At 35.9% G+C, this 21385-nt stretch overlaps 2 protein-coding genes across 6 annotated transcripts in view; both read left to right on the forward strand.

Moving 5' to 3' along the window:
- The window catches only part of sfl (N-deacetylase and N-sulfotransferase sfl), a 500037-nt gene that overhangs the window by 101269 nt on the left and 377383 nt on the right, over positions 1-21385 (forward strand). The window lies entirely within an intron of this gene.
- On the forward strand, positions 2985-3527 carry LOC107069571 (uncharacterized). Its single transcript, XM_015327010.2, has one exon. The coding sequence runs from the start codon at positions 2985-2987 to the stop codon at positions 3525-3527; it is 543 nt and encodes a 180-aa protein (XP_015182496.2).

The following is a 21385-nucleotide window of genomic DNA, read 5'->3' on the forward strand; positions in this document are numbered from 1 at the left end:
GAATATAAAATATGAAGAGAGAAAATGAATCGATATTTCCCCGTCCGTGCAATTCACAACATACACACAATTACGTTGATATACACGTACACTCGTTTACTGTCAGACTTTTAGGTTTAATAAACCATCTCTTCTTCCTTCATCCGAAATCTTTTTCATCTATCTGCTAGTTTTACGACGTAAATTGAAAATCTCTACACGATACCACACGAATGAATATCATTAAAATAAACTTATTCTCTTTCTCTCTCTCTCTCTCTCTCTCTCTCTCTCTCTCTCTCTCTCTGTTACACGAAATATTTTATCCAAATTGTAATATTGAATTTTAAAGCGAACCAAAATATATTTCTCACTTTCGGGTCCACCTACCTACTAGAATAACATATCGTTAAAGTTGAAAGGAAAATTTCGGGCCGATTACGTGGAATGCAAGAGAGGCGAACGTGCGGAACTCCTGTTGCAGTTCGTGCATGCAAAACGAGGAGAAACAAATTTCTCCGAGCTATTTGCCAGAGTAAGTCGAGAAAACGTGTGACTGTAAAAGAGTGAGAAAGAGAGAAAGAGAGAGAGAAGTTGTATATTAAAGCGAGCTAAATTAATCCCGCGGTGTGACCTAAACGTGGAGAAAACTACAAGATGATTATTACTCGAGAGGCCGAAGCAATGTTACAGAAAAGGCTACAGCAAGAAGAAAAAACACTCTCACCCTCTTTCACCTCCTCCTCCTTCTCCTCCTCTCCAAAAAATAAGAGAGAACTTTACATTTGTTATCAAATTGAATGTGTACTTTTCCCATAACAAGTACACAATTACTAAAACAGCGAACACATTTTTTTGCTGATTAATGTTCTCATTTTCATGCTTACCACTTTCCAAAAGGGTTTCTTTTCGAGATCGTAAATGCAACCGACGTTAAATATAAGCTTATATAACATTTTTTTTATCTTACCACTTGTTTGAACAAATTTTTCTTTGATTACTAGTGTCAACTTGCTTATGTAATACTAACAATTATTTTCGAAAAATGTAAACTTACTTTGCTTATAACTACGTGGTAATATGAATAATTTATTTTATAATTTGAAAAAGTATCATCGAGAATTGGTTAAGCTTTTGCAACAGGCAATGTCAATTAAATAAGAAGTGCAAAATGAAAGTTATAGTTGTACGATATAGTAAACATTATTCACATAGCGTAGATGTGTGCATAGTGCTCCTGTACTTCTACCCTATGAATACACTAATATTCAATATTATTATGTCGTAGGCAATGACTCTCATTTGTACAATTGGTAAAATTTGATTTTAATTAAAAATATTTTCTATATTCATATTAAAAACAACAACAAATACGTTTGGTAACACCCGAGGCCAAAAGTCAACTATTGACTACGTCGTAACGAACAGATGCATACCACCTTTCAAAATTTTAGATGTCAGAGTGCTTAACTCAGTTGATTTGGGAAGCGATCATGGTTTTTTCCTTCGCAAATTTAGATTAAAGTATAGCTTCAAAAGAAAACAACAACACCCAGTCAGAGCAAGAGAAAAAATTAGAGTAGAAGCTGTCTGGGATCCAACAATCCGAGATCTGTACAGGAAACGATTAGAGGAAAAAATTGAACCGCATCCAACCACCAACTTGGACGATCTCAACACAATTTGAAGCAAACTAAAGACAAACATCAGAACTGCAGCTATAGAAGCTGCAGGAACAACAAAATACAAAAGCCAAGGTTTTACAAAAAATAAAACACCATGGTTCGGCGAAGAAGTTAAAAAACAGTGCAGAAAGAAGAAAGAAGCATACATAGAGTATCTAACAACCCGAACTGCTGAGTCATATAACGCATATAAACAAATTCGGAATGAAACCGATCCTATAGTGAGACAACTAAAAGATAGGTACTGGGAGATCTTTTCAAAGCGACTAGAAAGAGACTTTTACGAACTCCAGAAACAGATGTGGCGATTCATAAGAAGCCAAAAGAAAGAAACAAGCGAGTTAATACCGAGTTAATACCGGTTAATACCGAAGCGAGTCAAATTATTAAGGAAACGTGGACCAGTTACCTAAAGGACCTATATAAAGGTGCATCCATGTTACAACCAGCACCGAGTGTGGTAATAGACGACCAGATATCAATAAATGAGTCGGACATTAGAAAAGCACTACATAAGCTCAAAAATAGGAAAAGTCCGGGTCAGGATGATATCACTAACGAACTTCTCAAGTATGGCGGCGAAAGATTGCTTTAGGAGTTAACGGTCTTAACGCAAAAAATTTTTGAACAACAAAAAATTCCCGATGAGTGGCGGACAAGCACAACGATCCTTCTTTTTAAGAAAGGCGACAAGAAGGTGCCCGCGAATTACAGGGGAATAAATCTACTGTCCTCCACCCTGAAATTAGTGACCAAAATCATAACGAACCTGATAAACGAGCGAATTACACTAGCTGATGAGCAACAAGGTTTCCGAACTGGACGATCATGCACTGATGCAGCGTTTGTGATCAGACAAATAACTGAAAAATCCATAGAATATAATAAACCAGCATTTTTCTGTTTTATAGATCTAGAAAAGGCGTTCGACCAGATACGGTTAGAGGATATAGTGTACCTTCTGTATGACAGACAAATACCAAGTAACATCATTAAAACTATAGAAGACATCTATCGGAATAATCGAATACAGGCAAAGATAAACAACAAACTCACAGAACCCATAATGGTGGAAAGAGGTATTCGACAGGGTGACTCACTGAGCCCCCTACTTTTTAACATTATAATGGATGAAATCATAAAGAAGGTGCGCGAACAAAGAGGATATCGAATGGGAAACCGTGAGATAAAAATCTCGTGTTACGCCGATGATGCAGTCCTGATAGCGGAAGATGAAGATGACCTGCAAAGGCTCCTGTATACGTTCAACACAGTTGCTAGACACTCGGGATGTCTATATCAACATCCAAAACTAAGTGCATGACTAAAACACCTCTAAGATGTAAATTGGTTGTCGATGACAAAATAATACAACAAGTGATGGAATTCAACTACTTAGGCATAATAATTTCGAACTTCAGTGACATAGAGTCAGAAGTAAGAGGACAAGCCATCAAGGTAGCAAGAACAGCCTCACTATTAAACGACACCATATTCCGAAATAAACACCTAAGAATAGATGCAAAAGCACGTATATACAAAACCGCTATAAGGCCTATACTAACATATGCGGCAGAAACAAAATCTGAAACATCTAAAACACGCCAAATCATGGAAGCAACTGAAATGAAAATAGTTCGTAGAATAGCTGGGAAATCACTATGGTACAGAGTAAGAAGCGAAGACCTCAGGAAAGCATGCCAGATCGAGAATATCAACGACTGGGTATTAAGTAGAAAAGTTGAGTGGAATGACCACATCACTCGCATAACTGATGACCGAGTGGTCAAAATATCCCGAGATAAGTCACCATCGGGGAGACGAAGCGTTGGAAGACCTCGAAGCGCTGGAGCGACAGTCTGACTATATGAAACGCGTCGCGATGAAGAACAGGCATTGTGCTTACTTGGAAGAGAGAAGAAGAAAAAGATATTTAAAAAAGAAAACAAAAAAAAATAAAGAATGTAAAAAAATTGTAAAAATTTATTTCCTACTCTCCCGTCGATATTCTATTTCCCTTCAAACAATCCCTTCCCTCAATCCCCACCTCATGCCGACCTTTAATTCAACGCACGCGGTGGCGCCTAATTCACAAAGAAATACCGCATGGCTCTTCATTAAGCAAACAAAGCTCTTTCCAGCTGCGTGTTGCATAAGAGCCACACGAAAGCCGAACGCACACGAATACGCTAATTCGAAGCGAATTCTATGCTTGTAGTTTGCATAGGAGAACAAAAAAAAACTAGGAAAAAACAGAAGAAGAAAAGGGTCTTTGTGTAAGTGAGCGAGTGAGTGAGGGAGTGAGTAGTGTGCATATGTGAGATCGTGCCATTATTTGTACGGACGAACGACATGCGCTCGAGTTTGAAGCCAGTCAGCGTTAATTACCGTGGAATCGGTCGGAACGGTTCCGAAAGAGAATGATTCATGGTCGGTGAAAAGGACTTTGAAAGGGAAGGAGAGAGAGAGAGAGAGAGAGAGAGAGCGGCCGTCATTCGTGTAAATGAGCTCAGTCCACGTTCGCGTTGCTCTTTACACTAAATTTTTTTTCTCTTTTCAACTTCTTGACAAAGTTGTGTGGCAGTATGTATGTGCGATGAATCCAATGTACCGCAAGCAAGCTTCGATTACGCCAACAGGAATGATACCCATCAAGTTTGCAGGTGGAATCGTGTAGTCCACTTTTATATGAACCAAACGTGACACTGTTTTTGTTTCAATCAAATTACTGTAAACTCAATTCACGCGTATCGCGATATAAGCTATTATCGCGTATAGCGATATATAGCTATTTTACCATTAGGCCAACAATATACGATACGTTGATTTCATTCCAATTGGTATCAATGTTCGTTGTATTACGAAAAAAATATCGAAGATAATAAAAAAATAAAATAAAGTAAAATAGAATAAAAAAAAATAAAATAAAATAAAATAAAATAAAATATGACAGACCCGATGAATCACGAGAATGAATCAAATAAATTTGTATCCAGAATGTTTTTCCCTTTTTTTCCTGCGTTCGTTTTCTGTTTTTTGCCGTTTCGTCGAAAAAGTATTTTTGACGATTTTATTTTCAGACGACGTGCCCGATTCGAGATTGAATTTGAAAAATCGATTGTTCACGCTATTTCTTCGTAATGTTTGTCACATATCAACGTTTATTACCGTTCACGATTAAGTTACACGGGACAAATTTCTGGATTATAAATGGCCTTTTGAGTTATTCCACACCGTTATGAAATCGTAATCGAGACGCGATGAAAATTAACCACGTCATTACCGTGCGTTTCACCTGATTGCTATGTCAAACAATACCAATCGCGACTCTTATCGTTATCATCGCCATTACCATTATTAACTGTGCGCACCTAAACTTATCAACGCGCTCTACCCACCAATATTATTATCCACGGGGAAATATTATCGACTACCATCAGGCAAAATTCCCACGGCTGAGAAGCGTTAAAGGTTATTTGCCTCCTACACACACAGATACACACATACAAACACACATACACAACATACATACATACTTATATTTATATCGATTGCAATTAACAAATTCGTTAAGAGAATAAAGGAAACTTATTGGAGCAGATGAGTAAAGTGAAAAATGAAATAAAAGGAGAGAAAGAGAGAGAGAGAGAGAGAAAGAGAAAGAGAAAGAGAGAGAGAGAAAGAAAGAGAGAGAGAGATGAAACGGGTACATAGAAGATAGGTGTATCGTTTGGTGTTGTAAAGTGCTGGTGGCTACGCGAGAACGTCCTGAATAAATAACTACTGGGAGTTTTATCTCGCCGGTTATATTCGGCCTTTACATTCTTCAGTTCACATTAGAATGCTGTTCTTGCGGATGACAGTACAGCAACAATACGACCTGTATACAGTGTACGTCGCCATGCAAAATACCTGCCAGTAACAAAATCGTCCTGGTACAGAACCAAAAACAAAGTACAAAGGAATAGAATGGGACAATACTTACTATTTGTTTCATTTGTACGTTCTCATTGATTGTAGGATGATGACAAAAATTTCTTGTTCGTCACGTGGAAGGAATAAAAGTATTTTCGCTGGTCTAACTTGAATCTAATTAAAAATACCATTTTCGAAATAATCTCGTGGAATGAATTTGTACGTGGAAATAAATGACAATCGTGGCCAACGTCCGGAAGTCCCTAACGACATATTCGTTCGGTCGAGACACGGAATGTGGTCGAGGTAGAGGACAGAACTCCCTTCTATTGCGTATTTCCATTCGAAATTTCCGTAACGCGTGACGGCAGTTCTACGTCCCTTGGCAGTCTAGCAACATCTCTTTCTCTTTTTAGTTCGGCCCTCTCTTTTGGTGGTAGGTGAGTGAGAATGAATGGCACCGTAGTGGGTATGGCAGTTAATGGTCAACCTATGGTTACGGCGTTTCTAGTTGGCCCTAACAGGTGGCAGTACAATTAAACCACGTTACGGTTATGTCAGAAGGGGTTGGGAAAATAGGGGATGCAAGAGATCGGTGGAGAGGGTAAAGTTGACGTTATGTTCGGTTCACCGGTATGTTTGCGTTCGTTACTGCGTTACGAGCTACTCTCGCGTGCACCTATGCATGTATATATTGTATCTACATACTCTAACAACTACTGCTCTACCTATGCACATTCGCCTTCCTAAAATTAACCTTTCGTTCTAAAACACTAGAGGGAAAGGATTGCAAGAATAATTACGTTCAACATGGTAAAATGAAAAAGGAGTAGGAAATGGTTCAATGTTTTAAACCAAAGCAGATTATTTTTTCAATTTTTCGAAATGATTAACGTTTAATAAATGTACTCATTCGTTACTTTATAACTAATATTTATCAATTAGATATTTTAATAATATTTTTAATCATTATTTGAAGTAAATAGTCAGAATTGATAACAAACAAACAATGATTTAGTACCGACGCATATATTCAACGAAATATCATTTATACAAATCAAATAATATTTAATAAATGAAGAGAGAAAATGATTATCTTTTCTACGAAAATATTATATTTTAGTATATCTCGTGAAATGATGTTTAGTAAGGATTGTCGAATGTAATTCGTCGACTCGATCGATCAACAACAATACCCGACGAATCGTGTAATTCATTCTAATTAGCGCAAGATGTTAGACCGAAAATAGTGTAGTATGGTGGACGTATGAATCATGTTTAACGAGAAACAGTCTGCGTGCAACTAGACGAAATTAATCATCCGCATGAGATAGAGAGAATAATCTAGGAACAGAGAAATGAACGGAGAGATGAACGGACGACACAAAGGCTTTGGAAGGCGAAATCGCATCTCTGCACATCCATTTTGATTGTCTCGCTCTTTCGAAGGATCGGTGGTCGGTACTCGAACTGTCCTGGAACTCTTGCCAAACTGTCAATCTCTCTTCAGGAAACTGAATTACCGTGCATGCTCAGCGGTCAAACGGTGCCAACGCGAAACTCTACTAAAAGTCCATCTCGCATTACTGACGAAGCATAAAAGGTAGTAACTTGGCAGACAGTTTTTGAAACTCGTAAAACTGCAACTGTCTTCCCGTGTGATGCAAGGAAAATTTTCTACCCGGGTTTTTTACATACACCTATATCTACGCATAAATGTGCATATATGCGTAAACAAATGAGAGAAACTTCGATAAAAATAAAACGACGTATTTGTTTTCTCTTCTTCTACTTTTTGTAATATTCATCTACTCATCGAAAATTGAAAGGCAACGGAATAGGAAATTTAGTAAGAACATTTGAATCGTTGGAGCAATCGAACAGACAAGTTTGCAACGTCGAAAGCAATGCCCTGACTTCGTTGGTATTTGTAGATAGGTAGGAAGGTAGGTTGATAGTTACGTAGAAACAGTCTGTGTTAGTTACGTCTTTCAGAAATACACACGCTGTTTCAGAATTATCCAATAACCTCTAGAAACGGGTTTAAAGTGTTCCCTTTCCCTCTCTCTCTCTCCATCTCTCTTGGCAGACTACGAGTTACTCGTAACTTGAACTCACCGTCAAACGTTTAAATGCCGAATTAGTCTCCATTGAAAGGACCCATCTTGCATTCCGCTCACTCGCGCTTCTATCAAGATCCTTCGATTTCCATTGAAGTAAGGAAAGTAGAAAGGAAGGAAGGAAGGAAGGAAGATCCGAACTATCTACTACGTCAGCGACCTTCGTAAACTTATTCGAAAGTGCTCTAGGCAATGAGTCCACGAGGTGGAAACTCTCATTGTTAGATTTAAAGAGAAAGAGAAAAAGAAAGAAAGAGAAATAGAACGACGAGAAACTGATTATATCAAGTAGAGACATTACGGTTATATGTATACTTCGAAAGAGAACTTTAGGTATATGTCCGCTATATTCTTTCGAGTTAAAGGACAATGAAACAGAGAAAATGGAGCCGATTGAAACATGTTCGTCTTTCCTTTCCCTTGGCGACGTCGCTTTTTTCCGTCCTATCGCTCACTACCTTTCGCGAGATCTTCCAATTAAATTGCAAATTAAATCGCATATTTTATTCGACCGCTTTTCCACGACTGAAATTCCACGTCTCGGTGGAGGGAAAAGAAAAAGAACAAAAAAGAAGGAAAAAAGGGGAAAAACAGGAAGAAATAAAAAAAGATAAAAGTCACTTGCCGATTGCTGTTGCTACGCTAAAAGAATTAAATTTGCCCTTTCAACAACCAAGCATTACCCTCGTTCCTTATTTTTTGTACTTTTCTTTTTCGATCGTTTCGATGGATTCCCCACCCCTCGCAATTTTCAACCCAACCCATAATTTCTCATCTTTCCATGTAGTTACGCTTTTGATAAATCTCTTCTATGATTTTGCAAACTTCGATAAGTCCAGAATAAATCAAATTTTCCTTCTCAATGCGGTAAATACGTTCTGGTGTATATAAATATATACTTGCATAGCTGTATAAAAAATAACGAGGTTGTTAACAACCTCAATGTCCGGTTGACAAATTCCTTTGCTCAATTTCTAACCAAACCCCTTTTCTTCTACCCTTCTTTTTTTATTCTCTTCGTTCGTTCACCAATATTTTCTTCGATCGTACTTCTTTATTTGGTCCTTTTTTTCTTCCTTTTTTTCCCCCGTTCTTTTCTATCGACGATTTTCCTTAACCACGAAAGACTCCGGTAGTTTTATTCATTATTTTGCACAACGAGAATTATCTCTCACCCCTCGAAGAATCTTCCTCGTGACCGAAATCTTTTGAAAAAAAAAAGAGGAAGATCTTTCGTTAGACCGTTTCCTGATTTGCGCCGTTGCTAAGCACCTCGAATACCCTACCATCGAATCTCTTTTACTTTCTCCGATATTTCCCAGTAGTGGTTCACCACACTTTCCGATAATGCTCCGATTCAATCTCGGTAACAACCAATGTAATTGAAAATATCATTTCAATAATTTCGACTTGCTCAATGTAACGGAATAATAATCAAGATATTTTCTTTCTTTCTCTCTTTTCTTCTTTGTCTATTCCAATCGAACGAATGTATTTATCTTCGTGAACATAAAAACAAGAAAAAAAACACTTTTTATCGAAGAAAAAATAAAAAGAGAAGATGAATTTTCTTATCAAATTTGTCTCTGATTCTGAACGTTATTCACATAATCAAAATCAGGATTCCTAAACACGAAGAAAGAAAGAAGAAACGTAATACCGATTTTTCCTCTTCATTTCATTTCAAATTTTTCTTCCTAGCATGAATTTTCTTTACCGAACTGGAACAATCATTTTCAGTACGTCGGTATGACTCAGGACTACGATTGTGGATGGTGTTAGAGAAAGAAAGAAAGAAAGAAAGAGGAAAGAGAAATCCAGCAAAGCCATTTTGTGAAGGACGTCCTGACAGAAGTCTTCTGCGGCGGCAGAAGAAACAAGGAAAAAGTTTTCACCATTGAGCGAGAAGAAACCTTAAGAAAAAGAGAACACGGAAAAGGGGATTGGAGAGGGGTGGAAGTGAAGAAGAAGGAAGTGGATGGCAGATATGTCCAAGAGGTGTCCGCCATGCCGAAACTTTCTGGGACATCCGGTTAGCAGAGAGGATGATTCTGCAGTGCGAAGCTTCCTTCCTCATTATGTGTTATACATACACATGCACACACATACACACATTTTTTCTATCCTTATTCGTCTATTCTCATATCTTTCGTTTTGGATCGAGCCGAATTTATCCGTTCTACGAATTTTTCCTCTACTGTGGTATAAAACGTGCACGAGCATGAGATGATATCTTTTATTGGAGAGAAAAAAGGGAGAGGCGTGAGTGTTGGTGGAAAATCGCGAAGGGGAATGGAATACATATGGGGAAGTGAAAGCCACCGAGTAGATTACTCGAAAGAAAACTTTTTCGGTGGAAAAAGTTTCACCCTGTAAATACGCTCGGTAAAAGGGGACGTTCGTTGTTTTAACTATATTTAAGAGATGTTTGCTTGCCAACAAACCAACGAGAAGATCGACTCGGCATTTCTTTTTTATCCCTGGACACTCTTGAAACAAAAAATAAATTATATTATGAAGAATCAGCTTCTTAGTTTTTTTTTTAATGTAACACGTGTGGTTGTAAAATAATATTTCTTTTTTTTTCGAAGAAGAAATTTATTGGTACCCAGTGTTTTTTTTTTGTATGTTTTTAAATATAATTTTATATTTTGGATAAAATAAAAATTAAGTCGTCTGTGTAGACATATTTTTAATTTAGGTAACAGATTATCAATTTTTTCATCAATTTTGTATATTACTATCGTTTTTAATTTATAGCGTCATGTGTGTATTACATAGAATTTAATTAATATTACAAATTACATACACGACGTAATTAGTCGAAAGTATTTCAAATCGGATTTCGATTTAATTCTTGCCTACAGAAATAAATCGATAGAATTAATGATTGTATTTATTTATTCAATACAAATAAAGAAACTAATGTTAATAACAATTTCGTTAAACCGCAAGCTTTTCCTAACCGATTGTTGCTTTTATCTACGCTCCTTTCGTTTCTATCAGGTAGCTTATATTATCGTTCGGTAGCCACACCTATTCAGCATCACACAGAGCTGAACTAACAGCTAAACAGGATAGAACAAACAACCCGTATATGCGTGGGTAGCACAGAAGATATCAACGAACAAACATCGATAGTAATCACTTTAATTTGTTTAACTAAGAATTAATGAAAAATATTCCTACCATATAATCAATAAAATTATATAGAATTATAAAATGTATTGATATTTGATAATAATCAATTATTTATTTATCCTGTTTTTTTTTTGAAGTCGAAACTTCTTTAGGATAGAGGTGATTTGAAAAAATGAAACGATACTAATTTAAGTAAGAAAAGAAAAAGAGACAAACATATAGGATTGAACCTGCGAGAGAATGAGACAGAATGTATTTATACAGTTTTTCCTATTCTCGGTCTGTGCTTCGTAGTTCCCACTCCTGGCCACTAAGCTTTGTATATGTGTGTGTTTGTGTACGACTGCATACTACGAAGCGTGGGCTTATATCATCTCGATACTAAACCTGTACGTATGTATGTAGGAGCGATATAAGGTTAGAAGAATAAATAGAGATAAACGTGTAGGCGACAAAAGAATAAGGTACAAACGAATCGACGGTCAAAATAAAGAAAGGAGGTGTGTTGTGTAAGTGTGTAAGTCTGTCGGGTCTGGAAGGTTCTCGAACGATACCGATGCTTTGTTTATTGCATCAGACTAGACGTATATATATATTTGTTTCTACCTATGGCTATCGCATTTGGCATTCTATTTTAATTGATACAATTTGGAAAGTGATAGTTTTTGTTAGCTACCTCATCACAAGATTATACCCCGATGCCCATTGATATTATATATTGTAACAATATTATAATAAATAAATCCTACAATTATCTTACTCTTTATACTGTGCATTTGTCTCATTTTCTCGAAACTTAGTTTTTTGAAGGTTCTGTTCTTATACGTGTGTTTTATATTATACTGTCAATTTTTGTATTCCGCACACAACGATATACGAGGCACGTAGTCTACCTGATCCAGACTTAGTTCATACAACTAAATACAAAAGAAAAAGAAGAAAAAGAAAGATAGAGAGATAGGAAACAATGGAAACTTAAAAAAACAAAAAGAAGAATTGTTTGGGATTTAATCTGCCCAATCAGAACTCGCTACAGTTGTCGCTCAATGCAGACTCGCCATAACTCATCTCGGCGGTGAAGAAGCGCCGTGACGCCGGCTTCTCAGGCAGTCATCTCTTTGTCATCGCAGATATCACACGTGTCTTCTCATCATTGTTCTCAACGACTCGTTCCAACCGCACGCGTCTTCTCAACTTTGTCCTACGTCTTCTCACAAAGTACAAGTTCGGTGGAATTAATATAATCCTCATCGTCCGGTTCATAAGTGATTAATGTAATCACGCCGTCTCTAGTCCACTCATTGTAATATTCTCAGTGTAAAGTTCGGAACGTGGTCCGCTCAACGGCTACTCATTTTAAATCTCAACCGACACGCGGTGTACTCGTACGCATTTTAATAAATCTGACCACTCACTGCAAATGCTCGGCGTTCTTCTCATTTAGACCACTCATTTCCTCAACAAGAATAAAGAAGAAAAAGAGTTGACGGCTGATTCGTGTAAGAGAAACGTAGAAAATTTATACCGAATCGGTGATGTTCAAGAAGGAAACGCGGGTGGAAAAGTGGGGTAAACCGTCTTGTCGAAGAACACGATGCTTTGGAAAAGCAGCAGCAGCAAGAAAAAAAAAGAAGGAAAGAGAAGGAGTATAGGAGGGGGGTATGTTAGTGATCCTATTGGTGTAGCTACAGAAACGAAAGAAAGGATACAGACAGGAGGATATAAGCTCACGGCCAAATCCTGAATATATCCGAATAGTGGAATAGAAAACGGTCCATTGGTATTTTCGTTTTCGTCGTCTACTTTTCGTGAAGACGAACGGTAAAGGAGAAGAGTATCTTCCGAAGACGGACAAAGATAACGCAGCTGTTCCGATTTCCTGGACATTGCGATAAGATAAACAGAAGAGTAGATGGTCCACCTATTGAATTCGTGTATACATGGTGAACTATTTTAATCGGGATACCTTAACTAACACAGTTATTTATGATTTTATGGACAAAGTTACATTATTTGAATGGAACATATATAATGATAAGATAATGTTTTTTATATACAGTGGGTGGAGGAAGTATTTGTACACCGATCAATTTGAAATAAAATGTTGTTAAATTGTAGTTTATTAACTAATTTTTTATAAATGATGAATTTATAAATTTTTTTGAAGTCTCTACAATAGATGTTATGAAACAAAAAATTATTTATTTGAAAAAATTCAAAAGAATGCCAACACCAGCTGCACTTATGCAGCCCCATACAAGTAAAGAACCTCCCCCGTGTTTCACTGTGGTTCGCAAGTTTTCTGCTTTCAGCTCTTCATTTTTTCCCCTCCATACAGTGCAGTGTCCATCAGATCCTGTTCGGTACCAAATCCTTTGTAGACGATAAACTTATTTTTTTTTTCTTATATTCAATTTCAGCTGAGGAAGACCATACGATAAGTTTATGAAATCAAATATCATAGAATACGTTAGGTCTTAGGTATAGGGTATCGTTTATATTAACCCCCAACTACCATCCTTCCCAAAAACATAAACTTTCCCATCGGGTCACTCTGGTGGGTGGACCCTCCTACTATTGGTTAATAAGTTGCATTTAGTTCCTGCTCTCTCCAAAGGGGTGTAACTAATTTAGATATAAACACATGTGAAATCAAGTAAGAGACGTCTGTTCGTAACACACCATGCTCTGTCCGTTAAAGTCTATACACTTTGTTCATTATACATTCTACTCGTTATACATTATACATCATACATTTATACAGTTCACATCAAACAATTGTAACATAGTCGCCAAAGACTTCAGTAATAAATTCATTGTTGACTGAACAACTGCCTTTAGTATACTACAAAACCACTAACACTGTATCAATTACCGTTGTGAGAATGTCTGTAGAAAATGCGCGTGTAATTGCAACTTAAAAATTGTACGTTAGTTTGAAACGGATTTGCGTCAGCATAACATATAGTGCAGGCGAACAGATCCAAAAATAAGATATTTATTTTCGTCTGTAAAAATAACTTCATTCCAGTACACCATTAGTATATTAATGTTATTATTTGCGAATTCCAATCTTTTCTTTCTATTCATTACGAAAAACTTTTTAAGAGCCACTCGACCATGATACTCTTCATTTTAAAAAAAATTACGTACAGTACTTACTAGCCGATATATCAATATTTAAATTATTTTTAAGATGTTCGACTATTTTTATAGCATTTATCTTTGAATTCTGTTTTCATTCTTGTGATAACTCGTTCAGTCTACTGATTAATTTTTCGTGGACGTCAATTTCTTGAATTATTTTGCAGCACTTTCTTAATCCATACTTAACAATGATACTTTGTATAGTAGATCGAGATCTGTTTTCTAATTCGCGATATTTCTAATAAACTTTTACATTGATTATTAAATTAATAATAATTTTTCTTTCTTCTATCTTTGTTTCCACATGTTTTCGTCCCATTTTCCAACAATAATTTTCGATCTTAAAATATTTTGAGCTTAACTGATGCCAATAATGCTAGCAAACAAACTAACGAGGTCAATTATAACTAAAATGCAATCGCGCGCGCGCGCGCTTGATGTGTTTATATTATGATTTCTATACGAACTCTCTTGTAAATAGTTCAAAATAAGAACTATAAGAATTGCCCATATGTTTCTAACGATTTTTTCGTTTTCCTTGTCAATTTTGTAATTTATTCAAAACAATTTTTTTTTATTTCATTATATCTATTGTATGGATTCTCAAGAATATGTAAAAATTAATAATTTATAAAAAAACTAGTTAATAAACTACAATTTCACAAAATTTTATTTCAAATCTATTGGTGTACGAATACTTTTTATGCCCACCGTTGATATTTTTTGGATAATCTAATTTTTTTTAGGATTCTATGTTTTTTTATTACATTAACAGATGTAATTTGATTTTTTCTATATAAAATATGAACAAATTATTTGTTTAGAAAGATATCATACTCAAATATTCTTATTATATTTTCATAAATATATATGTAGAACTCTCCTATTAAACCATAATTAATGGTAATATTTAGATATTCAAATTTAAGTATTCAAAATTCTAAAAAGTAATGTTGACAGATTGGTTGTTATCACTAATGGCTGCAGTGCTCAATTTGATATTATTTCGAACGTGACTGTAATAATCTCTTATTGAGAAAAAATAACAGTAATATGATTTATAAGAAAAAAAGTGGTTCACGTATTTTAAATGTATTTAAAGGAATATGAATTTTACTGATAATAGTTTGTAACAAGGAAAAGAAGAAGAAGAAGAGAAGCCATACAAGTAGTTTGATACCCTTACTTTGAAATCCATCGTCCAGGATATCGCAAAGAACATCGAAATGATCTATGCCAACCTTATGAGACCTTTCAACGAGACTTATACCTTCTCATGGTTCTCTTGCTAAAAAAGAATTTATCTACCCTTTATTTCTTCCTTGAAGGATTTGCTAGAAAATATATCCTATTTATAAGAATAGGAAATATTTATGAGAATACGCGAATACAAGTTAGAAGAGGGCGCGTTATAATATTTACTGGGTTTAACTAAGGTTAATATTTGCGAATATTTTAATGTGTATTCTTCGTTCTCTTTTGTTCGAGAGAGTGGGAGGCGGAAGAGGAGGGGGAAAGAGTTGTAATAGCATTTGTTTTCTTCGCAGAAATCCGTGTTATGCTTCTTCCTTGTAGTCGTGTTGGAAATTGCTAAAAGGAAGGGGATAAAAAGGAAGGATAAAAGAGAAAGAAAAAAAAAGAAAGAGAGAGAAAGAGGGAAAAGGTAGGATCATCCAAAGTGACGTGACGATCGATCTTGAGGACAATAATAGAATATACTTTACTAACGTGATGCATCCGTGATAGATCTAACAGACAGAATGAGCTCAAGCGAGACTTTCTTTATAAATTAAATGTACCTTCGAACGAAAATAGATAGATGGATAGGTTTATGTTTACCTATAATTATGTTTTATACGTTACTTGGGTGATATAATATAATATATATGTGAGAGTGAGAGAAAGACGAAGAGTGCGAGTGTTGGTATGCGTGAAAACAATTGATGAATGTGAAAGATGTGTGAGAGTATGCAGCGATATCGGTATGAGTGTGTGTGCGCGCAGCGATATGGATATGAGTGTGAGTGCGCGCAGCGATATGGGTATAAGTGTGAGTGCGCGCAGCAGTATGAATATGAGTGTGTCCAGTAAGAAAGAAAAGCGAGCGTGCACCCCGAAGTCTCTCGAATATTCCCGAACCGGAAATCGGGAAAAGGTCTTTTGTTTAATCGGTCGGGAATAGTCTGGAGATTTCGAGAATGATTGACGGAAGTGATTGGGACCATTGGTGGGGTGAATGTGTATATAAGCGCGGCGAAGAATGCGGTCTTCGCCTTCTTGATTCGGTGCTACTATCTGTGAGTGAAAGAAGTGTAATTCGAGTGTGTCAACTATTATTACTTGCTTTTCTTATCTTTTCTATCTCTTTATTATTATATTAAACATTTATTCTATTATAATAAATACTTATATTTTTTAAATTTAAATAAATCTTACATTTTTGGGGGCTCGTCCGGGATAGAATCGATTTCACGAGCGTGTAAGTAATTATTAGTTGGAAGTGTTAAAGTGTCTAGTGCATCATGGAATCAAGGGGGACATCACAAGAAGATGTATCTAATACGACTGTTGTGGCAGCAGAGCCAGACGTCGATCAGATGAAGTACCTGGAGCTGAAAGCCAGCTTGAAGAGAATGGGCTTAAGCTCAAAGGGTAGAAAGAAGGAGTTAGCGGAACGCTTACGAGCAGCTAACAATAAAAAACAAGACGACGATGATGATGAAGAGGATTCAGAGGATGATGATACCGAAGACGAGGAATCTATCATCGACGAAAAAGAAACTTCTGCAAGGGCAATGCAGATGTTTTCTTTTAAAGACGTTGAAGAGTCGGTCAACACATTCAGTGGAGACGGAACAACTAGCATTAAATGCTGGTTAAGAGAATTTGAAGAGATGGCTGAAATATGCCAGTGGGGTAATTTACAAAAGATTATCTATTGTAAGCGATTATTACGAGGACCGGCGAAATCTTTCGTGCGGTATGAAAAGTGTTGTAAGTCGTGGAAACAACTGAAGAGGGCATTAGTAGAGGAATTCATGGAAGTAACAAACACATATAAGGTACATGAGACACTTAGAAGACGACAAAAAAAGCAGATGAAACCTATCAAGAGTACATTTATGAGATGTGTGAAATTGCCGCTCAAGCAGGTGTCGATAAAACATCTACGATACAATATATTATCGACGGCATTCAAGACGAAGAAATAAATAAAACAATTCTGTACGGAGCTACAACGATCAAAGAACTAAAGAAGAAAATTGCATTATATGAAGTTATGAAAGAAAAAATGAAGGAGAAGACGAAAACGACAAAGACGCAAGGGACACATGTTATCAACGAGAAGGGGAAGCAGTCACGCGGACCACCGTCGGAAACCAACGGTGAACGCTGCTTTAGTTGCGGAGGGTTGAACCATCAGAGACGGAGTTGTCCACTTAAAGATAAAGGAACAAAGTGTTTTAAGTGCAATGAATTCGGCCATATTTCGACAGCTTGTCAGAAGAACGAGAAGCAACGGGACGCGCCGGAGAAAGTGTGTGGTGTGAGTATGGAAACTAAACGGAAGTGTGTAAAAGAGGTGCAAATGGGAAACGATATAATTACAGCGCTGATAGACACGGGTAGTGACGTAAGCTTAATAACAACAGAACAATATTTTAAGGTAGGCACACCGGCATTAGGTAAAGAGATTTTGCGTTTTCAAGGTGTGGGCTCTGATCTAATTAAAACATATGGTGTGGTAGAAACGAGTATTATTATCGATAAGAAAATGTATCCGATCAAAGTTCACATAGTTTCCGATGCTCTTTTAGATCATAATTTACTAATAGGCAATGATTTTTTGCGGAAGATGAATGTAACGATAGACGCCGGTAAAGTTTCCATTAGTGACGCGAACGCGGTTGCGAAGACAGACAACGAGGTACACGAAATCTTTAAAATCAATGCGTTTAACGACCGTAGCGAAATGGATCTGTCTCATATTGCAAGTGTGGAAGAAGCGAAACCGTTGGTAAAAGACCATAAACACGCGAAACAGATAACACAATGTTCGGAAGAGAGTGCTGAAAGTGTATTACCTAGTGCTGAAGTTGAAAAGTGTAAAGGGTTCGGTAAAAAAGAAGAAATTGTGTCCCCAGTCAAGGATGAGATCATAGAACAGGTAGTCAAAGAGGAACCTAAAGAAGATGTACATGAAGGGATGGTGATTAGAGAAGGAGTGATATCGGAACCTGTTAAAAAAATTCAAGAGAAAATGGAAATCAAACCAGAAACGAAAATTGTCGATTTGGTAAAGATAACAAGGGAAGAAATCAAGGAGGAGATGTCAATGATGGATGTAGCTGAAGGTAAACTTGAAGAACCTTTAGTAATTGCAATAGTATTTCCAGAAGAAATTGAAAAAACAGTCAAGATTGAATCCACGAAAGAAGAACATGAGAGGTGTTGGAGACGTACGAAAGAAGATGTACTAAAAGCACAGATGGTAAACCATAGATTGATCAATAAAAAGAGAACTGCCGCTATGCGATATAAAGAACGAGATTTGGTTGCGATACGACGAACGCAATTTGGACCGGGATTGAAATTACACCCGAAATATTTAGGACTATATGAGGTAATTACGGTGTTAAGGAACGATCGTTATATGGTGCGGAAAGTGGGGGAACATGAAGATCTATATATAGCATCGACTGTAGCCGATTCGATGAAACCGTGGACTCAAGAGGCAGAAAAAATGTGTAACGAAAACGGTTAAAGCTAATCGTATATCTGAGGACAGATATGTTTGTCAGAACGGCCGAGTGTGAGAGTGAGAGAAAGACGAAGAGTGCTGCGAGTGTATGGTATGCGTGAAAACAATTGATGAATGTGAAAGATGTGTGAGAGTATGCAGCGATATCGGTATGAGTGTGAGTGCGCGCAGCGATATGGGTATAAGTGTGAGTGCTCGCAGCAGTATGAATATGAGTGTGTCCAGTAAGAAAGAAAAGCGAGCGTGCACCCCGAAGTCTCTCGAATATTCCCGAACCGGAAATCGGGAAAAGGTCTTTTGTTTAATCGGTCGGGAATAGTCTGGAGATTTCGAGAATGATTGACGGAAGTGATTGGGACCATTGGTGGGGTGAATGTGTATATAAGCGCGGCGAAGAATGCGGTCTTCGCCTTCTTGATTCGGTGCTACTATCTGTGAGTGAAAGAAGTGTAATTCGAGTGTGTCAACTATTATTACTTGCTTTTCTTATCTTTTCTATCTCTTTATTATTATATTAAACATTTATTCTATTATAATAAATACTTATATTTTTTTAATTTAAATAAATCTTACATATATATATATTAGGGTGGGTCAAAAGAATCAATTATTTTTTTTTTACAAGTGCCACGGAAAAATGAGTTGCTAGACACCTTAAAACAATTCTCACCAAATATTAGCTCTTAATTTTAATAGGAAGATCCTCCGCATCGCAGTTTTTTGACTGAAAAAAAATAAAAACGTGAAGCAGACAATGAAAAAAATGTGAGGTCGTGGATTTTGTTCATAATTAGTTTGTTTGTATTTCTATGGGACCTCAATAATTGTATTACATCATGATTTTTTTTTTTACCTTAGTTACCAATTTATGAGGCTTCAAAGAATTGACAAAATATGAGAAATAGATTTTTCGAATACTATTAAAAGAGTCAATCTAATGGATTATATGAGAAATAAATCGTGTTTATTAGAGAATATAAATTAATTTTCTTGGAAGTAAATAAAAATTTGAAATTGAATTTTTTTTCATCTAGTAAACCAGAAGCTAAAATTAAAAATGTGAATTTATTAAACTTCGCATATTTTTATTTTTTTATTTTATCTTAAAAAATAGCTTGTAATGTAGAAATATTATGCAAAAAAAATTATAATGGTATCTCGATTCGTTTAGAAGATATGAACTAAACAGTACGAAGGTTCCGTATGGCGGATATTGCTGATATAAAACATCAAATATCTCGTAAACTATTGACATTTCGATGACCTTCACTTAATATTTTTTAATGAAGAATGAAAAAAGGAATCGAATAGTGTAAAAAAAATATAAAGTTACATTTAAAAAAAAAAGTGCAACTGCATCTAGCGAGTGCATCGATGCATTTTCAAAAAACGTAAGGTTATAGAAAGTTGACATTTATTGTGTCATATAACTTTTTCCTTTATGATTTTTTTCTATTGTTACTTAAAAAAACGTTATTAACCGTCCCCGTTACAAAATTCACCCTGTATAAACTTAATTTTTACTACTTTAACTCTCTTTATTGTAATAAAAATTGTTAACCATTATATCACATTACTTTTCTATTATATTATTTTCTCTTATATTTTTTTTGTCTGACTAAGAGCTCAACAAAGAGTATAAGTGCATTATTATATATTTTGTCATATTTAAAATAATATATTGTAAAATCAGTGGTCAGTGTCTTCTTCAACAATCACGCAAGTTGTCTCCTACAGTCTTTGTTATCTTCACATTTCTTGGAATTGCACAATTATTGTATATTTGGTCACCCAACGACCTCTACCTGTGGTTGTTTTATTTTCCTTCTGCTAATTTGGACTGCAAAGATTGAGTAGTTTTATTCTATATATTTTATTAAGAAAAACCTAACTGACGCCCAACTATTTAAATTTTAATTTTACTAATAAACTTGATTATTGTCTAAACTCAGAGCCCTGACAGCAACTTGACCTAAGTTCCGTCAAGTAAATGATAATTTCTTTAATCTTAAAAAGAAATAATTCCTGTTTCAATATATACATAATATTAACGTTATTTTCACCAACTTCTCTTTAAAAATCTTCCTCAACGATTAGTCTCCTTCACGAGTTAAAAGCATGCCTCGGAATTTCTTTCGTAGAAAATCAAAGTGAACAAGTTTCTAACGTTAAACTTTTTTATCCAAGAAGATAATTAAGGTCCAGTCCTTATAGACGAAGTATAATAATTAATAACGGGCTACATAATTAAGAATATTTAAAAGGAAAATAAAAATATAATAAAAATGAACGGTAGACTTTTGTACCCTAAGAGCAACTATTTAAACTATTATCAAAAAACTGTACAAGCATATATATTTCTTTTTCTTTACTTTCTTTCCCGAAGATTTGCACGGATTCGATGTATAAAAGATCCAAAAAAAAATTATAAAAAAGAAGAGGATGAATGAGAGAGGGAGAGGGGGAGGGAGATAGAAGAAAGAAGAAAAAAGGATAAGCGCATCGAAATGAATGTCGGAGAGCGTATTTTTAAAAGTCCTCTAGAAAAGTTGGGTACGGAAGCGAAGCAGCTTCCGTGCAATCTCGATTAGAAATGAGGTAAGGTAAAAGGGTGAAGAGGGGGTTGAGGGAGGTGA

Source organism: Polistes dominula, unplaced genomic scaffold, assembly GCF_049000335.1.
Source record: "Polistes dominula isolate Pdom_NZ unplaced genomic scaffold, Pdom_raw_medaka contig_15, whole genome shotgun sequence".
Classification (NCBI taxonomy): Eukaryota; Metazoa; Arthropoda; class Insecta; order Hymenoptera; family Vespidae; genus Polistes; species Polistes dominula.

What these genes read in the sequence shown, in the direction of transcription:
- LOC107069571 (XM_015327010.2), top strand. Translation starts at nt 2,985, where the DNA reads ATGACTAAAACACCTCTAAGATGTAAATTGGTTGTCGATGACAAAATA.